The 21,774-nt window shown below is 38.0% G+C and overlaps 2 protein-coding genes across 2 annotated transcripts in view; both read left to right on the top strand.

Annotated features, from left to right (window-relative positions):
- Positions 1–1,281: 1,281 nt before the first annotated feature.
- On the top strand, positions 1,282–10,578 carry LOC148956869 (uncharacterized). Its single transcript, XM_089092400.1, has 2 exons — positions 1,282–3,657; positions 10,555–10,578. The coding sequence occupies exons 1-2, from the start codon at positions 1,282–1,284 to the stop codon at positions 10,576–10,578; spliced, it is 2,400 nt and encodes a 799-aa protein (XP_088948526.1).
- LOC148956868 (protein arginine methyltransferase NDUFAF7, mitochondrial-like) overlaps positions 5,081–21,774 on the top strand; it is a 44,162-nt gene continuing 27,468 nt past the window's right edge. Inside the window, exons 1-2 of the mRNA XM_089092388.1 lie at positions 5,081–5,103; positions 10,710–10,969. Of these exons, the coding sequence (XP_088948514.1) occupies position 5,103; positions 10,710–10,969 (261 nt within the window). The 5' untranslated portion in view covers positions 5,081–5,102. The remainder of the gene's footprint in view (positions 5,104–10,709; positions 10,970–21,774) is intronic.

Here is a 21,774-nt window from a genome sequence, read left to right as displayed (position 1 = left end):
CTTTTCAGTAAAACTATTTAGCCCTTTTCCTTCACTCTGTGGGCTACAGAGCTACTGGCTTGATTGCCTCATATTTATTAGATATATTCAGATATCTTTCTGCAGATCTTTTAGCAAATAAGTCCAGGCTGAATGAGTGTTCTTCTCCTTCTTCCGAATTTTGCAGCTAGCAATAAAGCGCAGTTGCCAAACGCTAAATACTACAACCACCATTGATTACGTTGGCTCGTCCGTTCTCGATAATTTTTTGGTGGATAATTTGTGCAGAAGGGAGCAATAGCAAACAAACAAGAGGCCGAATCGGTACCTGCGGGATTTTATTCCTTAAACTGCTGGGAATAGGTGATTTGAGTATTGCACTTCCCACATTTTGTCTACCTCGAAAATTGTCAAGGCAATAATGGCACCAAAAAAGAGACAACGTGAGAGCCCCGTAAAAGGACAAGATAAGTGCCCGGGAGGTGCAAAAGGCCTGGACGAGAACTCGCAAGCCGTCAATTGCGACAAATGTCCTAACTGGTTTTGTATTGAGTGCCTAGGATTAAGTGATGAACAATATGTCCTGCTAAAGAAAATGAATTGTACTATGAAATGTAAATGGAGCTGTCCCCAGTGCATCTTGAACAAGCCTGTACGCGACACCGACACCCTAACCAAAGCCATCGAATCTTTTAAATCAGAGGTGCGAGAGGACATTGCTAGCATAACGACCACAGTCAACAAGGGTCTCAGTGAGATTCACGATGAACTTGCCACAAAATGCAATGTTCTCGAGGTAAAAGCAATTGTTGAATCGGCAATTACTGCTCAAGTGACGGGGCTTGCACCATAAACACTTGACAAACATATACGCCGTACAGTCAGAAGTGAGCAAGACAGGCAGAGACGCAAACTTAACGTCGTCGGATACGGGATTCCGATCCAAGCAAGTGACGAAGACTTCTTTGCTAAATACTTCAAGGACAACTACAAACTAGCGACCAAAGTCTTCAACGTGAAAAGACTACCAGCCTCGGCCCCGACGGCCGGACAACCACTGTGACACCCACCAGTCCTGTTCACGGTAGCCAGCTTCACAGACAAGAAGCATATCCTGGATGCGTCCTACCAGCGTAAAGACCCGATTCAATTCTATGGCGACAGCTCCAAAGAAGATCGCAACGCTAGAAAAGCCTTGTTGGAAGAGATGAAGAAAAGACAGGCAAACGGAGAAACAGACCTAGTGATAAGAAAGGGCAAAATCACAAACAACGGTCAAACTCGAGCAATTCCAATGGAGAGATGCTCGAGTATGCAAAAATAACCACTATCTCCAACCGTCTCGTCCCCCTTGTAAATAGTTCATGTGTGAGTGATAATAACGTTGTAAACGCAAGTTTGTGTAAATGTATAAACAGTGAATTAACAGTTACGTCCCCATGCCCTTCTGCCTTATCCCTCATTAGCAGCTCTGTGTACCTAAGCTGCAATTCACCCACTTCAACCAAAAGCGAGAATATTAGTGAGCAAAATAAAAACTCGCCCAGACACACCCACAAACTTGTGAACATTATGACGGCAAATGTTGATGTTATTACCCACAAGATGCCGGAACTGGCAACAGTGCTCCAACTAAGTCAGATAGACATTGCAACTCTGACAGAAATTTGCCCCAAGAACTCAAGATTTCAAATGACAGAAGACTCAATCTGCCCCTCTGGATACAACATCTTCAGCAATCTGTCTGATCCAAACTACAGAAGAGGAGTGGCTGTTCTAGCTTCCAAGGAATTCCAGGTAAAAGAAATTTCTGTCCCAAATTATTACTTACCTTGGGTTGATGCTACATGGGTCTCCCTGTCCCTACCTAACGAAATGTTTGTCCTAAGCTCAATTTACAGGAGCCCCAGCAGCCCTTGCCAGCTGTCCTCTGAAACAGCAATTGCCGAAATGACGCAATTCATACTATGCAATTACCCAAAGGCAACTCTGCTCATGACAGGGGACTTCAACCTCTCAAACGTGTCTTGGGTAGAAGGCCAAGGTATGACCAAGTCAAGCCTTGAACAAAACCCATTAACACAAGCCCTCTCCGACAACTTTCTATACCAAACAGTAACTATGCCCACAAGAATGCGCCCAGGACAAAATCCCTCCATACTCGACCTAGTCATAACAAATGACCCAGAAAAGGTGAACAACACACACAATCTCAGTCCAATTGGCTCAAGTGACCACATGCCAGTTCTCTCATCTATTCAACTCAACTCCAAACCATCAAAATATACCACGCAATCCTTTACAAATTACAAGATGATGGTGGCGGAGATGTTAGATGCTAACCTGGAAACACTTATATCAGATGATGTTGAAGCCTCATGGCTAACTCTAAAAAAGACCTCACTCGAGAGCCAAGCCAAACACACCAGCATAACATGGACAAAGAAACCCAAAACTTTACCTTTCCTCACCCCAAAAATCAAGAAACTACGCAACAGGAAGAAAAAACTTTGGGAGAAGTACATGAAACAAAAGACTACAGCTTTGTACGAGCAGTACAAAACTGTAAGGAGCCTCCTCAGAAAAGAAACTAGAAAACTGACCTCAAACTACGAAGAACGACTGGCCAAAAACGTCAAGGAAAACCCAAAATTATTCTTGAAATACATCTCCCATAAGAAGCCAGGCAGACACACCGTACCAGACCTGGTAAACAACAACTCTATATCCTCTTGCCAGCAGTTTGCCTCAGTGTTCTCCATGGATGACCCCAAATCAACCCCCCCACCAGCAGAACAGGCTCACACTCCCTTCCCGATGGTACACTCACCAGTCACAATCGAAGAAGTAACCACACAGCTTAAGGACCTCGATCCCAATAAATCGACGGGACCTGATGGTCTCAGCCCACGACTGATGAAGGAATTAAGCCCTGCAATATCAGCCCCACTGGTAAAACTATTCAATCTTTCGCTTGCACAAGGAAAGCTTCCTGGGGACTGGAAGAAGGGAATAGTCATCCCAATTCACAAGAAGGGTAGCAAAACTTCTGCAGCAAACTACAGACCTATCAGCCTTACATGTGTGGCCTGCAAGGTCATGGAGAGAATCATAAACAAGCATATCATTAACCATCTTGAGGCCAACTCACTTATCAGCAGTAGTCAGCATGGTTTTCGCTCAAAGAGATCAGTGGACACAAACCTTCTTGAGTCATATAGTCTTGTAACTGACCTACTAGAGAGAGGATTACCTGTGGATATTATATTGTTAGACTTAGCCAAAGCATTTGACAAGGTTTGTCACCGATACCTCATTCACAGGCTACTTACTCTATCTGTTATTCCACAAGTGGTCAATTGGACAGAGGACTTTCTGAGGGACAGAACACAGCAAGTGAAAGTGATAACTGGACCAAACAGCCATGTCCTTTCTGACGAAATCAAAGTCACTAGTGGGGTTCCCCAGGGCAGTGTCCTGGGCCCCACCCTGTTTAACATCTACATAAATGAGCTACCCCTCATCACCAGCAACAAAACCACCCTATATGCGGATGATTCGAAACTCATAGGTCCTGCCAACACCTCTTCTTCAATCCAATCCCTCCAAACTGATCTCAACCACATGTGCTCCTGGGTCAAAAGATGGCTGCTGGAATTCAACGCAGAAAAATGCAAGGTCATACACTTCGGACACAAAACCCCAAACATCAGTACCTCATGACCCAAAATTCTGGAAGTCACCACACAATTGAGCCTGTCCAGGAGGAGAGTGACCTTGGCGTCATCGTTGACTCCCAGTTGAAATTCAGCTCCCACTCACAGAAAATCTCAGCCAAAGCTAGTAGAGCCCTAGGCATCATCAAACACAGCATCACCAGTAGGAGTAAACACGTAATCACCAAACTCTACAAAGGATTAGTAAGACCTAGACTGGAGGTGGGGACGATACTGGCCACCCCTCGATTCAAAAAGGACAAGGCAGTTCTTGAGCAAATCCAACGAAGGGCCACTAAGATGATTGTCGGCATGGAAAACAAGACATACAGTGAACGACTGAAGGAACTCAACCTCCCCTCCTTAGTATACAGTCGGAAACGGGGAGACATGATCCAGGCGCACAAACTCCTCTCAACCAATCGAGAAAATGAGATCCTGGAGATCGACACCTCCCACAAAACACAAGGACACCTTAGACGAATCCGCAAACATCACGCTACAACTGGAGCAAGATGCAATTTCTTCTCGAATCGGATTGAGAACCTCTGGAATAACCTCAAGGAGGACACTGTGGCTGCTGAATCAACAGATGCTTTCAAACGCCATCTGGATGCTGAGTGGAAAGATACACCATGGAAGTTTGACTGGGAAGCACCAGAATCTTCCACCAGAACTTGACCAACTGCAACAGTCATCATAAGGAGTGATTCAACAGGATCGAAAGTCCTTATTTCGCTCCAAGCTGTGATTTAAGGTAATTTAAGGTAAATGAATTTCATCCCCCCTTCCTATATATGCCAATTCAGGGTTCGGTTAGTAAACCCAATAAGAGGGGGCGGGGGGCTGAGATTCATTTCCGATATAAATTATTATTTTGTTCGTAATCAGCATAAAAAAGGCATTGAATGGTTTATTCACTTTAGTCCTAAATCAATAATATGATTTTGTAGAACTTTACCCTTTAGTCTGTAGACCCATCCCTGAAAGTTTCATTTTCCTAACCTAGGCTAACTCCTTTCCAAGATAGCCAAAAGTAGCTAAGGTAGAATTTTGAATTCTACTTTGATTGCTACTAAAGTAGCACTTTGAGAAGTATAAAACGGGCTTATTGTCTTACATGGTATACCACTTTCTTTGCGTATGGGGGGGGGGGGGTGCAGCACCACTAGGCCCTATATTAGCCTAGATTTATTTCGAAAATTTTCATTCTTGCCTACCTAGCAACACAATATCCCAAGTTAGTTCAGCACTTTTTTTTATGTTTAATTTGGCACAACAAAATATTTGCAAGAATCCAAACTTCAATTAGCCGAGTCTAGGTTCTAAAGGTGAATCATCTCTAATATGATTACAATTAAACATATTGTGATAAGGACCACGCCAATAGCTACCGCTACCTGTAAAAGTAAGTTCTTTCATATCTAATTAGGGCGAGAGTACTAAATATATTTTCTTATAACCTAGATAGAAATGACTATGTATGTGTTAGAAGCCTTTGAATGTATAATAGACTGACAAATTTTTGTTAATAATGTCTTTTTGCTAAACAGAGCTAAGTCAACACAGTAGATGTATAGATGTCAGCATAGTCAAGACGCACGCTATTTTTGTCACGTACTAAAAGAAGAATGAAAAATTTCAAAAGTGAAGCCATATGGATGCACAGTTACGCCATTTGGACGTTCATTTTTTTAGGAAGTGGTCGATTGAATTCTTAGAGTTCCCCCACTTTTTTAAAACGATTGTAGGTACTTACGCATTATATGGTACACACGAAAGAAGTCAAGTTTGGTTTATGCTAATGAACTAAAATAGAATAGGATGAAAATACAATAGTTTAGAAACAAATTGGGGCTATATATTTGCACATTAGGGGGGGGGGGTTGAGTAAAGCATAGAATATATTAAATACGTAACCTAAACTAGGTACCTTTCCCCCTAACCACCAAATAACAATAGTTTAAATCACAGTTTATAGAATTATCCAGTATGATCAGTCTCCCTCTCACCCATTATAGAAACCCGGACCGGGGTGCGAGTGCTCCGGAGAACGTTTTTGCAGATATAAACATAAGCGAAGTCAGATCTTTTCATGGGTAGACAAGTCAGACTGTGATCTAATCGGATACCGCTACCTGTAAAAGTAAGTTCTTTCATATCTAATTAGGGCGAGAGTACTAAATATATTTTCTTATAACCTAAATAGAAATGACCATGTATGTGTTAGAAGCCTTTGAATGTATAATAGACAAACAAATTTTTGTTAATAATGTCTTTTTGCTAAACAGAGCTAAGTCAACACAGTAGATGTATAGATGTCAGCATAGTCAAGACGCACGCTATTTTTGTCACGTACTAAAAGAAGAATGAAAAATTTCAAAAGTGAAGCCATATGGATGCACAGTTACGCCATTTGGACGTTCATTTTTTTAGGAAGTGGTAAATTGAATTCTTAGAGTTCTCCCACTTTTTTAAAACGATTGTAGGTACATACGCATTATATGGTACACACGAAAGAAGTCAAGTTTGGTTTATGCTAATGAACTAAAATAGAATAGGATGAAAATATAATTGTTTACAAACTAATTGGGGCTATATATTTGCACATTAGGGGGGGGGGGGTTGAATAAATCCGAACAGAGATTAAATACGTAACCTAAACTAGGTACCTTTCCCCCCTAACCGCCAAATAACAATAGTTTAAATCACAGTTTATAGAATTATCCAGTATGATCATTCTCCATCTCACCCATTATAAAAACCCGGACCGGGGTGCCAGTGCTCCGGAGAACGTTTTTGCAGATATAAACATAAGCGAAGTCAGATCTTTTCATGGGTAGACAAGTCAGACTGTGATCTAGTCGGAATCAAGTGGAAATCCGCTATTACGAATAATGCATTTTCTTGGATACCATCGGAAACATCGATCCCGCTAACGCAGAAATAAGTGGGAGGAGCTTTTTGTTCGCACCGAGAACGAAGACCAGAAATGATCTGCGATAAGCTTACTATCTATAAACTGTGGTTTAAATATTGTAAATGAAATGACAAACCACGCTTTGCGATCCGTTTATCTACTGCAAATATTCGTTTGACTGGTTTCCTGTAGCATTTCTCTATACAGTATGAAGCGTTGTGTACCATATAATGCATAAGTACCCAATTGTTTTTGAACAATTGTATCTTATGTGCATTTTTCTTTTTTTTTAAATAGTGAGGCTTTGGCGTATTATTGGGGCTTTGGCGCTTTTTTTTATCTGTACTACCTTAGACCAGGCACCTGGTAACTGCAGTCCACGCTCATCATTTTGACCACTAAAAGTAAAGCATTGCTTTAATTAATATTAGACAGATTTCTCCATTGAAATAGCTTGCTTGCATTAAAAAAATTAAAATATATAATTTTTTTCTTGTTGATAGAAGATTCATAACAGTGGATTTCGAACTATCACGCCTTTCACATAGATCTTGTTGATTCAATTCTAAAATAAAGTGTTAAAAGCAAAGTTCACAAATCGTCTGGGATCTAAATTTTCGCGTTCAGTCTGTTTTATGTGTGCCCCTAAGGGTTTGTGGTGAGATAGAAAATTGTCAAAAATGTTCGGGGTTTGTCTGGATTATGTCTTGATAATCAGAAGGGCTGGGGTGATCTGTTTTCCATTTTCTCTCGTGGTTATATTCGGTCAGGTAAATCCTAACTGGCTGAGAAGTTTCAATTTATGGTGAAATCTTATGATTTTTTCTATGATATTGTTATAAAATAACATAAATAAAAGTAGTGTTTGCTTGTAATTCTGTGAATTATTAAAATAATCATAAACAGTGATTGTGTACAATTTGTTTTAGTCTCAAAAGACTAAATTGACTTTTCTGTCTGTTTCATAGACACCCTAAATGTCACTTTTTTCGATGGTAACTTTGTTCTTCCATTGTCATAAACAGCTTCAAACTTCAGATGAGGAAATTCTATTGTCCACAGTTCAAACGAAACAGAAGATTTAATCGAAGAAAACCTTAAGCGCTTTCATTTAATTGTAACGAAATATAAAGCTACTAATCTCACTGAAAAGTGCGGCACTACTCATCAGAACTAAACAAATCCAAAATAAGACTGAATTTAACTTTATGCCCATTTGTACAAATTTAGATTTTCATTAGAGGTTTAACTTCCTTAGGAAATAACCTAAAATTTGTTTTTAATTAGGCTGATTGTCATTTATTTTTATAAAATTAAATAATTATTTTTGATATAAAACTCTTTATGGTTTGCAAAATAGTTAGGGCTACGTTAATTCGCAGAGCTTAAAATATTTCTTATTTAATCTATACTAGCATTAGCGTGCAAGGAAACGTTTAAAAATTAATGTTAAGAAGACTAAGTCGCTAAGGCTAGGAATAAGTGAAGAGGAAAAGGTGACGTAGGGTAACGAAAAGATTGATCAAGTGGAAAGCTTCACTTACCTAGGCAGTATTATTAGTAAAGACGGTGGATGCAGTAAAGGTGTCAAAAGTGGAATGGACAAGTCCCAGGGTGTTTTTTACCGTTAAAAAAAAATTCAGAAGAATAGGAAGGTAAGTCTGCGAACAAGATTAGAATATTCTAATGTGAAAAAGGTTGAGATGGCTAGGGCACGCTCTGCGGATGAATGATGACAGACTGCCAAAGATTGTCCTTTTTGGCCACTTGTCTTGGGCTAAACGAAAGGTAGGGTCATCCTTGGTTGGGGCGGGAGACGACGCAAGGAAAGATCTAAGGGAAATGAGAACTTCTTCGGAAGGTGTAAACGAGGGAGACTTCGAACAAATTGGGACAGAGGAGGAGCATACATAGGAGTGTTAAACCTTAGGTGGGTTGTTCCTGCGGTGAGTTTGTAGCAGTAGCTGTAGCATTTTTTGTCTTGATGAAAAACTCAACATGGCCTAGGTAACTATTTATATTTCCAATAGTAAGGTTTTAACTTCAAAGTTCAAAAATACAAACGAATAATTTAACTGTGTTCATTTCTCGAGACTACTCTGAAAACGATATTATTCGAGGAATAATGTGTAAGTGTTTTTTGGAAACATCACTAATTTTATCTGAGCCTCTTCAGCTAATTATTTTTACTGGATTAAGGCTTTTAGCAACATACTGCTTTACTGACGTTATCTTAGCTGTTTGTAGGGGCGACTAGTAGATGGTTGGCTGATTATTTTTCGTTTTTAAAATTACAAATCCACTATAGTGTGTCTTCTTGGCGAAGATAAAAACTACTTTTGAATTTTGAATTTTAAAAACTACTATACAAATGATTCTCATTTGAGATCATGTTTTGAAGGTGCCAGTTGTCACTACTTTAACATATACAATTTAATGCTGTTCTGTACAACTACACCTGTTTTGGAAGTGGAATAATTGACATTTGAATTTTTTAAATTTAACAGGATTTTTGTTTTTTTGCATTGGATTTATTTTAAATTACCAATTGTCTAGTTCTCTTCAGTTTCCCAATTGTATTCGACTTTGGTTTTATGTTATTTGTTTATCAGAAGGATTAAAAAAATTGACATAATTGTATAATTTTCTCTGCAATGTTAAACTTAATAGTTGATAAAAACAAATTTCTGGAATTTTCTTTGAACTTGAAATCTAATAATGTCTTGTGGTGCTGGTGGCCTTAACATTATTTTATGCTTTTTAAATTTTATTCTGTTGAGCTTTACCTATTGTGGCGGTAGAATAATTCTCTTCATCTTTGCTTTTATTAATTGAACTGGATAATTTATCTTTGCAACAGATCCGTTTTGAAGTGCTACTTATTAAGTTCTCTTCGATTTTCCACTTTTATTGGACTACGGTTTTGTGTTATTTTTTTTTTTTGTCTAATTTTTTTCCATCAGTTTCCCACTTTTATTGGAATACGGTTTTGTATTATTTTGTTTATGAGAATGTATGGACAAAGCGGTCTAATTGTAAAATTTTCTTTGCTGAGTTAAACTTAACAGAAGATAAAAACAAGCTCGTACAATTTTCTTTAAACTTAAAGTAATGTCTTCTGGTGCTGGTAGTTCGTACATTGCGTATGAAACAAAGAAGAAGTAGAAGAAAAAAATCAAATAGCCGGGAAAAACGAGAGTAATGTCAGCCAGTGGTACAATATGAAGCGAAAATAAGCAGATATTTCGACGAATACCTCCGCCAGGTCCTCCTCAGGGCTAAGAAAAAAAATATAATCTTTTGAAGTGAACTTCACAAGAGACAAATACACACTGAATCAAACAAAACAGAATAGATGGAAGACCATTCTCCAATTGGATTGTGCAAAAGTTCTTTGCTTAGCAATAGATTTAGCTTGTTTAGACACTAACCTCGTTTTTCTCGACTATTTGATTTTATTTTTCATTTACTTTTTTTTCTTCTTTCTTTCATGTGCCATGTATAGCCAGTGTGGCATTAGAACGTATTTGAGTTCTTACATTTTCTGGCACTTTTTCAATTCTGTTTTGTACTGCTATACCAGTTTTGGTGCTGTAATAGCTGATCGTCAATAAGAATAATAGATCATGTTAAAGTGTCAGTTGTTGTTTTTTTGTTTCAGTTTTCCATTGTATTTGACTAAAATTTTCGGGGATTCATATTTCAGACTAGATAAAAAAAAACAAAAAAACATCCTTACTGTTTATTTTCTTTGCAGTGCTAAGTTTTGCAGGTTTTATCTTTAATAACTGATGCGGCTTAAGTAAATTGAAGTTTATTTAGATTCAAAACTATTATTTCAGGTGCTAGTGGCTTGTGTATTACCCTGCGCTTTTTTAATTGTGTCCTGTTGAGCTACACTCTTTTGATTCTAGAATAATTAGTTTTTTCATTTTTCAGTTTAACTTAATAATGATACCTTAACATTGGATTAAGTTAAAGAGACAATTTTGGATCAAGTTAAAATACCAATTATGTCTTTCTCTTCAGTTTACAATTACTATTTGATGAAGGTTTTAGTCAGTAAATTTTTTCAGAATAATGTTCTTTTTTAGTGTTCAACTCTAGAGTCTTTTACCTTCAACAGCTGACGAGTTCAAGTTTACGGACTTTGTGCATTCAAAAGCTTCCAGAATCATCGTCACTTTATCGTCAGCTAAAGGCACGCATTCTAGCAACTGGGCCGATTACCGTCGCTGATTACATGAAAGAAGTGCTGACAAATCCGACCAATGGGTATTATATAAATAATGATGTTTTTGGAAAGAACGGAGACTTCATTACATCTCCAGAGATCAGTCAGCTTTTTGGTGAGGTAATAAAGGCAGAGTTCTAGTTAGTTTCTGAATTATCATCTCACTTCAGTGATAAATTTTTAAGTCCTCAAGTGGACCGTATATCAGTCATGTTCAAGGTTGTCATCAATGGTAAAATATAACTTAGATGTTTTTTTTATCATTTGGGGATTTTCTGTATTTTTTGATGCTTTGAGATTTTCTTTAGTAAACATTTGATTTTTTCTTATCAAAAAAAGCTTTTGTTCTTAGATTTTTCAAATTATCATTCGGAATTTAATTTTTTGTGTGGTAATGGTCATGTCAATGTAAAAATTATCAAAATGTTGTGCACCCACCTCAGATTTTTTCACATATTTTTCAACCTAAGTCTTTAATTTATTCGTTTCATCAGCTCTTAGAAATGATTGCATGTTCTGTTTTCGTGTAATGATTCCTTTTTAGAGTAGCAAAATACGTTTAATCGCATATAATTTTGCGAAAAGATTGGTATTTATTTAATATTGATTTTTTTTCAAAAGAAAATAGCCATGTTTTTAAAGCTAAAAATAAGTGTTGGTACTAAGCGGAACCTACTAACAGACCATAAGGAAACTAATATGAAAAATTGAAGGCCTTCTACTTTTTTTGTACGATATGAATAAATTTATTCTGTAAGCATCAACATTTTCTATGGGAAGGCTGGGTACGCCCTCCTTGAGCTAAAAAATGTATATAGCTATGTACTAAAACGGGGTAACCAGAGGTTTCTTGAAAATTTTGGAAACCTGCACTACTTTAGGAGTGCCTCCTACTGAACATAACACTTAGTTATTCACCCCAACACGTCTCTACAGGGAAAGGGTTATCATACCTACCCCTTCCCTAGGTTACCTAGATTTTTAGTATAATGTGTCTGCTTATGAAGATTTTACTCAAAAGGAGGTGAAAGATTCGGTTTCAATTATGTATTGTGTCTGAAGTATTCAAATTTGAGGTGGCGTTTCTAGAGGAGGGAGGAGGGAGGGGTTTCTAATGAATATTTAAAACTTCACGTGACTTATAAAATGGAGCTCCCGTGTTGTGCAATAATTGACATTTCAGCATAAAAGGGTTGGGGGGAGGGGGGTATTTTCTGACCAGAATGATTTTCCGACTTTCTTCGAGCTAGAAATCTTCTGCACCACCTTCTAGAAGGACTCTTGAACATTTTTTTTTTTTTTTTTTTTTACAGATATTTAAAAAGGAATTGGTGTTTTGTTGTTTAGATTATTGTCATTTTACATTCTATACCGTTTTTTTTTTTGCGTTCCATACTTTACTAACATTAAAATTAGGATGGGGTCTTTTATCAAGGTAATTTTTTCCTTGCTTTTTTATTCTATTTAGGGGAATATGTTTGGTTAAATAGGTTATCTTCATTCATTGAGCCTGATCCTATTCGTCCAAGATTAAGGGAAATAAATGAGTCGATTAGAATTCATTTGAGCTGTTAAGAATTTTCATTTGAATAGAATTAAGGTCCATTTCTACTTGGATTGGGACCACAGTCCTTCGTGTCCTTACAAATGTGAGGAGTTACAAGGAAAACCGTTCATCAAGGAGTACACAAAAATTAAAGATATGATACGCAATATACGTTCACTTTGTTCGATAACTGTTTTAATACGTACTTTTTTTCTGGACGAACCACTTATTTTTATAAGCGCAATCTCCTCTCCTACGATTCATTACAAGTTTGCTCATGTCAAATCGAGAAATATGTGTTTTTAAGAGTTGTGTTTTTATCATCACACGATCCTAATGATTTATTAATTTCTCTAACTTAATTAAGAAGATTAATTGCTCATAATAAATGAGATTAAATCTCTATTAAGATGAAAATATTTTGACAACCCTATGTCATCATTTCACTATCATCATCCTGTGTCATCATCAAACTACTTCTTGTACTCCTTAATGTCGAAACAGGACAGCTTATAGGGCGCTACGGGCTAGAAAGATTGGCACGGACAAGGAAGATAGTTCTTAAAAGACAGCCTGACGAGGAAGGGCTGAGTATAAAAGGTTGGAGTGGTTCAGGTGCTGTGAGATGGTTTGGGGTCCCATTCCGTCATAGGTTTCTTCCTCCCTCCCTATCCCAGAAAGGAAAATACTGCTTGCGTGGCTTAATAGTGGCTTCTGGGTGGTCCTTTCACGAGTTAGCTTAACTAGAACCCTGACTGCAAATGGTGTTGGGCGGTGACCAAGAGGAATGGTGTCCCTCCAGGAAATTACAGCCTATTAAACAAATTAGAATCTTCACTTGATTCTGAATCAGGGATAAGCCCATCTTCACATGATTTTACAAAATCGGCTCCAGGAACAATTGTGGCTGGTTGTTCTATTTTAACATTTGAGTTTTTCTGTCAAATTTTCCCTCATTATAGCTTTTTACATCATTATATCAGAGAACACCACTCTAGCGTGGCCTACAGTATGGAGCTATAAGGCTTCAATGGATGATTGTTTTTTATAGAAGGGATGGTCGCATTTTTTTTGATAAAAAAGGGATATTCATGGGGGGGCTAGTTGCCCTTCATCACTTTTGACTCTTAAAAGGGAACTAAAACTTCCGATTTTCAACCAAATGAGACTCTTCTAAAGCTTATAGAACCATCCCTTCCGTAAAGTCCTTAAATGCCCTTAGGGTATAACTTACAACCCTTACCCTCCGGCTCTGAGGGTTTTTTTTTTTAAATTTAAACAGTTAAACATTTAACATTTGTAAGGTAAAAATGAGGGGGATGGAACCTCATATGCTTAAATTGTTTTCTATGTAGGGGGCGAAATTCCTTCTGTATCTCCCAGTCCACATTTTTATTGGGGTAGGAAGGGGAATTTTCGCTGAAGCAGAAGCAGGGAGGCAAGGTCGATGGTGGGGGATTTACTAGGGAAAGGTAATTTGTTGGGGGGTTATTTAGGACGTTTGTGGCGAAACACAAGGAAATTTGTGTTCTCCTTTCCTTGAAGGTGACCAGACTGGCTCTTTGAAGAGAGGTGATATAAGGGACTTAACCCTCATCGAAAATAATTCTTAGCCACCTTTTTGGGAATGCCCCTATCCTTTCTGACAATTCATTGAGGATACCAGGATGTCAAACAGGACAGGCGTACTCCAGGATTGAGTGTACGGATACGAGGTAAATTCTCAAACGATGGGATTGAGGATATTAAAATTTTTGCTCCTTTAAATTTTTAAGGAGGAAACTGTGGTATTTGCGCATTTTAGAGTATCATTAACAATATGATCCCATTTAAGTCGCTTGAAATAGTAACATCCAGTAATTTCACAGCGCTAACTGAAATTTTAGGAGGGATTGCATAGGTAAAAGAAGTGGGAGTTTTACGGAAATTTATCGCTAATATTGTCGATTTTAAATGATTGACTGTCATATCGTTAGTGGTTGCTTCATCGGATATTTGTTCCAGGTTATCCATTGTGCTACTTTTTAGATTTTTGAAACAAGTCTATAAGACCATAGGCGTAGAGTTTCAATTTCTCTTGGGGGGGAGGGGGGCCTTGCATAAAAAACAAAGCAACATAAAAGCTGTGTTTGCCTTAGGGAAGATGTGGGTCAGATGGGACGTGTATTTTGACATGTTGTTTTATCTTGTAAGTCAAACAACAAAAGTACGAAGAACAATAGGGAAATCTTTTTCCAAGACAACATGCGACTAATAAAACCAAAAATTAAAAATTTTTCAAAGCAGTCCTTGCATCCTTACTTCAGCGAAGTTCAACCAGGACTCAATTTCCCTATTGTTCTTCGTGCTTTTGTTGTTTGCTATGGAAAGGCAGTGTGGCCTTCGTCGCTATTTTCATCTCGTAAGTCTCTTAAATTCACAACAGAGTTTTGGGTTAAAAGCGTGGAAGTTTTTTTTTTGTCGGAGAAGAGGTAAAGAAAAATGCTGTTTGTGTCTGAACGAAAATCCGAAGCACAATATCGAGACTCGTCGAGCAAGAATAAAAGCAAAAGTTTAAAATTTTAACACTGTATTAAAGGCTTCTTTGGCCTTCTTCTGAAAATAGCTAGATGCTTTTAGCATAAGATTAAAATTACTATATGAATGGAATCTCTCCGTTAATTTGCGAAATATTTCTGTTTAGACTGAATCTGTCCCAAGGTGCCAAAATTTCCCATCGATTTTAAGCCGTGAATAATTGGCTCTCACCAATGCTAAGGGTCGGTCAAATATAAAGAGTTCCTTCATTTCTAGGCTCTAACGCATGCTATGAATAATGGGAAAGTGAAAACGTATTCATTTGAACTTGAGCTCGCTTGATGAACTCGTCTGTGAGTTTGTTGCAGTCTAGTCTCTCTAGGACTTCCCTGTGCATTGAAAAAACAAATAAATGATTCAGTCTTTCCTGTGCCATGGTCGACCGAAGATATATTTTTAGCCTTCAGAGGCCTAAAAACGATTTTTCTGAAGCACAGTTTGAAACTGGAACACTATCCTAATTAACTTCATCATCTGGTGAGCAACTTTGGCAAGGGAATCATTTTCTTTCATAAAACTGATAACAGCATCAAGTTTCTGGATCTCCTTTTTGTTTGCTTTAGCTTGATCAAGGAGTATGTCTCGGTGGAGCTGCAACTGGGCATACTCCTCAAATCGTCTTTATAGAAGTTTTGCCTGTACGAAACGTCAAATAGATTTATGACCAACTCTTCTACTTTAGAGAGATGTTTATTTGTTTGGCTTGGTTCAAATCTTGTAGTCAAGCCCATCAGTATGCATTCGATAGTTTAAAAAAAAACTTGGCGATAAGCATCTTCAGGCTTAGACGGATGGTAATGAGCACCGCTTCCATCAAAACGACTAGGAACTTTGCGTTTTCTCGGGAGCTTCGGTTCATTGAGACCCAGAATGTTTGCACTTGAGACAGCTGCCTCCTACAGCAGTTTAAAGCAATGTTCATTCCTCATACCTTCCAAAAACATACAAAGGCAATCAATTATTCCCTATGCTTCTCTCAAGTGGAGCTGCACTCTTTGAAGTGCAGTATTGGAGTCTTCTACTGCAGTAAAGATAATGCGCAGAATTTCTAGCTTGAAGAATGTATCAAAGTTTGTAAAGGTCTCAAGAAATCCATCAGCTTCGGCAGTCTTTATATGGTTTTCTGGGTGATTGCTGAAGTCCTCAAGCCAGTGGATTATTTCGGAGTAATTACTAGTGATTGCCGCGATAGAGGGCTTTCTTAAGATCCACCTAGTTGGACAGAATGGTCGGAGTGCCACCCCTTCATCCAGCTTTACGCTGTTGAAACTTGACAACCTTTTCGGGGAACCTCTAACAAAAGGGATTATCTGGACCATGTTCATGACATTCCCCATATTGATGTTAGTTTCCACCGCATCCTGAGCAACCAGGTTCAGACTGTGAGCACGGCAATGCACATAAAAGGCTCTTCCCTCCTGAGCCTTCACCAGAGACTGTAGACCCCTTTCGCTCCCAGACATGTTAGCAGCGCCTTCGTAGCATTTTCCACGACAATTTTGTAACGAAAGACCGAAACAACCAAGGACGTCCATCAAGCACTGAAATAACTGTTTCACTTTGTGTGTTTTCAGTTACATAAAATCCGAAAAACGTTTCTCTTATGTCGAGGTTGTCATCAACAGTTCTAAGACAAACGGGAATCTATTCTTTACAGGAAACATCAGCGGTTTCTTCAAAATTCATTTGATCTATGAGGAGTCTAAGCGTAGCATGGCACATATCCTCTAATATTTCATTTTGAAGGTCAGGTGACAACCAATTGTACTTTTTTGGTCTGACAAGCCACTTCTCTAAAACTAGAACATCATTTGCCCTTAGTTCAAGAAGGCGTCGGAAGTTCGAAGACTCTTCTTGCTTACCTTTTATAGGTGTTCCTTGCGAGGCAAGGTAATTCAAAGGCGAGAATATGAGCTTCAGAACTTTGCGAGAGTCATGCGATTCTTGCTTATGTTGTGCACTTACCTGTTGACTCACGTCATTACCTCGGTGTAAAGAGTCTGTGGTTGCGATAGCTGCTTTGTGAAATCCCGAAGCTTCGTGCGACTTAATGCTATCGAGCGCCTTTTTCCAGTTGCTGAACCTTCTCGTTACGAATGTGTCAAAGGAGTCTTTATCGCGAGAAGTCTTTGGAACAGACATTTTCGTATTCCCTGCTTCTGTGCAGACTGTACACACAGCACCGTTCTTAGTCGTGTCGAGTCGTAACCATTGTTACTTTTCAGTCCAGCTAGCTTGAAATGTTCTGCCCTTCGTAGTACTATTACTGCCGACATCGCTGACACTGACTGTATCAGGTACATTAGACACATCGCTACTACTAGGGCTACCTTGGTCATTTGGTTTCTCATTTACATCACTAGCTCGAACATTACCGTTAAAACTACAAGTGTTAGGTTGTTCATCTATCTGTTCTTTTTCGGTACCAACATGTGTGTTCCCATCTGTAGACTCAGTTCTGTATTTAAAGTTCTTAGACGAAAAATAGTGTTCTTTTCTTTTCATTGTTTATGTTTATGCCACTGTTTCTTTTACCATAGTCCGTTCAAGTTCAAAATGATCACTGAGCACTGACGGTTTCGCCAGCGGATCCTCTCTTCATTTTCACTTTCGTTCACTTTCCAGGAAAAGGGGGCTCAAGCCAAATCAAGATTAAATTTGAAGTCTAATTATGGCTGTAACTGTCAAAATCGACAGGTTCTTTTTCTGCTCGCTAGGAAGGAAAAGAAACTGATTTGTATGATAAGTCAAAAGAATCAGCCTTAAGACTGAGAAGATAACTGTGACGCCTGCTTGTGCTAATAATCTGAGCGTTACAGGGCAGAATTCAAAATTTTTTGGTGAGGCTTAGCCCCCGGGCTTTGCTCGGTGGGGGCCTTGGCCCCCTCCCCCCCCCCCCCCCCCCTGTACGCTACGCCTATGTGTAAGACTGTCAAATCATCAACAAATTTCCAACTCTCAGAACTCCTTGGGTCACTCCATTGTAAATTGGGAAGCGATCAGAATATAGATTACGGTATTTGACAGCTTGGATTCTATTAGAGAGGAAAGACGCAATTATTCTAATTAAAAGGGGTCAACTTGAAATCTATTGAATAGTCTTCTACCAATTCATTGTGGTTAATTAAATCAAAAGCTTATTGCAAGTCCACTGCTATAAGATTGAGATCGGTATTTGATTTTTCAAGTATCCTAAGTATCCGGTCCATAAGATGAACAAGATAGTGGGTGGTGGATGTAGAACGGAAGTTTCCGACTTGCCTCTGGTCGGCATTTGGAATTATCTTTACTCTCAACCACTCGGCTAAAAAGCTTTCATATAATTTAGAGAAAACCGGAGTAAGTGCAATGGAGCGAACATCATGAAAATCTCGCTTGTTCCCTTCCTTTTCACGGGAGTAATAAAAGCTAATTTCCAACAGTTCAGGAATTTGCCAGTAGAGGTCATTAAAAAGTATGGACAAAAAAATCGAAAGATTGTCGGTAAAGGCTTTAATTAGTTTGATTGGAATGTCAAGCAGATAAATGTTGCATTTTTTATGTTCTTAAGTTTCGTCTCCACGTCTACGGGCGAGATAAAGGGAAAACTTAGAGAGTTCAAATTAAAAGGAGTGTCTGAAAAGAGGGGAGGGAGGCATTGTTCTATGATTGTAAGGAATTTGTTCAGACCACTCGCTGTAACTAAGAGCTCGTGTTGGAGATGGAGTATTTTGAGTTTTCTTACAAATTATTTTTATCTATTCTACCATAGTTTTTTGGCTCAGTAGAGACCAACTCCTTGACCTGATATCTATAATCCATCTATTTTTTAATATGTTACGCAGTGAGTTAGCTTTGGATGTTTTACCATGCTTCAGTAAATTCACTTTAGTTCTAATTAATTTTTTCAATGTCTTTTAGGATAACTTAATCCCCTACAGTTCCCAGGGGAAGGGCTGTAAGCTATGAAGATTGCCCATTGTTTGCATATAGTATTGATTTTGGTTTATTGGAAAGCCATTTAGCCCAAGAAAGTAAAATTAATATGCAAATTTTGTTTTACTTATTCAATGACGGTGATTCAAAATAAAAGCTGCATTAACTAAAAAGCGATCAGAAATTAAATAAAAAAACAAGTTTTTTAACTGAAAGTAAGGAGCGACATTAAAACTTAAAACGAACAGAAATTATTCCGTATATGAAAGGGGCTGTCCCCTCCTCAACGCCTCGCTTTTTGCGCTGTAGTTTTTTATTGTTTTAAAAAATAAAGTTGTAAGACAGAGTCAAAGTATAGCGTAAGGAGAAATTTTTCCCAAGAAATCCAATCCACGCTGAAAATAGGCCTCGGACCATTCCCCAGAACAATCTCCACACGCAAAATTTAGTTGGCAAAGAGAAAGTAAGGCAAATAAAAAGAATTTTGAATAGAAATTCTATCAAATCCCACCACTGTAAAATTTTACCCCGGAACGTTCACCCCTGGAAATTAACCTCTCCGTGGACCCCCCCTATTTCCGAAGCAAAATTCCCTCCTCCTGGAATATGTCTGTCACTCCTTACTTACAGTTCGTTACCACGAACTGTTTATGAGAAGTTAACATCTTTTGCTAGTTGATGGACCTAATATCTGTTTCTGATTTCTGCTGATGCATTTGAGGTTAGAACAGCTTGGGTTACATGTCCACTACGGAAAAGGAAATGCAGGCAAGAATTGGTTGTTACACGGCGGTCATCTTCTTGGGTAAAGGATTAGAAGATTCTGCAAATTAGGTCATCTTTTATATAATAAAAATAATTTGGAAATTCAAGGACAAGTGAGGGAGTTTTTTTAAGGCTATGGTCTTAAGGTCTATCACGCCTACTTTAGTCACACACTCTTTCAAAAACCATACATTCCTAAGACGATTGGATATTTACTGACATTAATTAAAAAACTTTTTCAACAAAATAAGATTTAAAAAAATAAAGAACTCCATTAAACCAAAATGAACAAAAATAGAATAAAAGAATCTACCAAGATTGCACCTACCACATATAAGCATCAATAAATAAATAAAACCCAAAACAAACAGAAATTAAAATAAATAACAGTCAAACTCAAAACGAGCAGAAATTAATATGAGTAGGGTTCTAAACCCCAATCTTTCTAAAAGCCAGAATATAAATTGTATTTTACTGAAAAAAAATCAAGTGAATTTACTGAAAAAAAATCTGAATTTTCAGTTTAATATACATATGGTTAGATTAATTCCTTAAAATCTTAATTGATTTTTGATTTCTTAAAGTTAGAAAAGTGAAAACATTTAAAAGAATTTTTTCAGTAAAGTACAAATTACATTCTGACTTTTAGAAGGCTTAGGGTTGGGCGAGGGGATGGATGGGGGGCATTTGCCCTTTAATCAGTGTCGCCAATTCACGAAAATGTAGGGGGGGGCAAGGATTTTTTTCGATTTTTTTTTAATTAAGATGCAAAAAAAGAACAACATTTAGCAAACATACCTAAAACAGGGGGTAGCTGCGAGGTCGCTACTTGGCAAAATCGTCGACTAATTTATCCAAATCCAGTTTCTTTACCTCCTCTTTTTCAACGGCCATTATCATGAGATCACTGAGTCTGTCGTATCCCATCGTCGATCGCAGATAGTCTTTCACACGCCCCAAAGCCGAGAAGAATCGTTCATTACTGGCAGTGGTCACAGGCAAAGTAGCAACTAGCTTCATCAGTTTTAGCACTGCAGAATAGGCAACTGGGAGGTCGGATAAGATTTCGATAGCTCGAAGAAGATCCATTTTTGAAATATCACTTTTTGACAGATGCAACTTTGCAAGAGAAAGCTGAGATTCTATGGCATGGTCGTCGACACCGAGAATCTCTTGATAATGACACATAACTCTTTCCACTTTTGAAAGTTCTAGAAAATTAGAACTTGAGGGGCCGAAGGCAGATAAAGCGTCGAGCAGAGGCATATTCTGCATGAAACGTTGGTCCATCTCACTCGTGAAACGATCTATTACCTCAAAGTACAGAAGTTTACCGGAGTCTGATTCAACTGGCTGACTGATATTGCGTTTACCGGTTGTTGAGAGGCACGGAAGATATAATTTCAATGTGTTGAGAGTTGTCCGATTTAATCAATTTGTTTTCGGTTTGTCCATTAGTTCATTATTTTGGCGAATATGGCCTCTGTCTTGTGAATACACGTAAATATGTCTTACCGTGAATGTCCAAAATCTGGTTAATGTTGACATTTACCGGTGAATATTTGAAATTCCCTTTTTTCTGCTTGGATTCAATTAGCTTTGCGAGTCAGCTTTTTCAGTCTTATGCAAGCTATGATGGTAAAAGTTAAAGTTAGGTTAGGCTTCGGCGCTGAACTCTGGCACTTGGCACGCGGCAGGCTTCTGTATATGGATTCTAATTGTCACTTGTCTTCCAACTGCAGACGATTGGAGGCAATTTGCTGTCTTTTCATATTGCAGTATTTTCAAAGATAGTTGATTATTAAAGCAAATCCGATTTTTAACAACAATATCTACATAGCTTCAAAGTTTTGGTTTTATTTTTTAATCCTTTTGAATAATGGTAATCCCTTATTAAGATATATATAAATGTTTTTGCAACTACCAACTTTTTACTCTTTACGCAATTTAACATCTTTTCATTCTGTGTCTTTTCAAAGAAATTTGATTATTGAAGCTAGTACGATTATTAACAACGATATGTACTAAGCTTCAAACTTTTGTTTTTTTTAAGGTTTCATGCTCTTCTTATATTTTCTTTTTATAAAGTCAATATTTTTTTCCGAAGAATTTAAGGGTAGAT

This window comes from Artemia sp. Qi Xiang Cuo, chromosome 1 (genome assembly GCF_049724085.1).
Source record: "Artemia sp. Qi Xiang Cuo chromosome 1, ASM4972408v1, whole genome shotgun sequence".
NCBI lineage: Eukaryota > Metazoa > Arthropoda > Branchiopoda > Anostraca > Artemiidae > Artemia > Artemia sp. Qi Xiang Cuo.
The sequence above is the reverse complement of the archived record's forward strand: the minus strand, read 5'-3'. Positions and strand labels throughout refer to the sequence as shown.

What these genes read in the sequence shown, in the direction of transcription:
- LOC148956869 (XM_089092400.1), top strand. Translation starts at nt 1,282, where the DNA reads ATGCTCGAGTATGCAAAAATAACCACTATCTCCAACCGTCTCGTCCCC. An exon ending in TCAACGCAGAAAAATGCAAG is followed by an intron (nt 3,658 to 10,554) that starts GTCATACACTTC and finishes TTCATTTTTCAG; the next exon opens with TTTAACTTAATAATGATACC.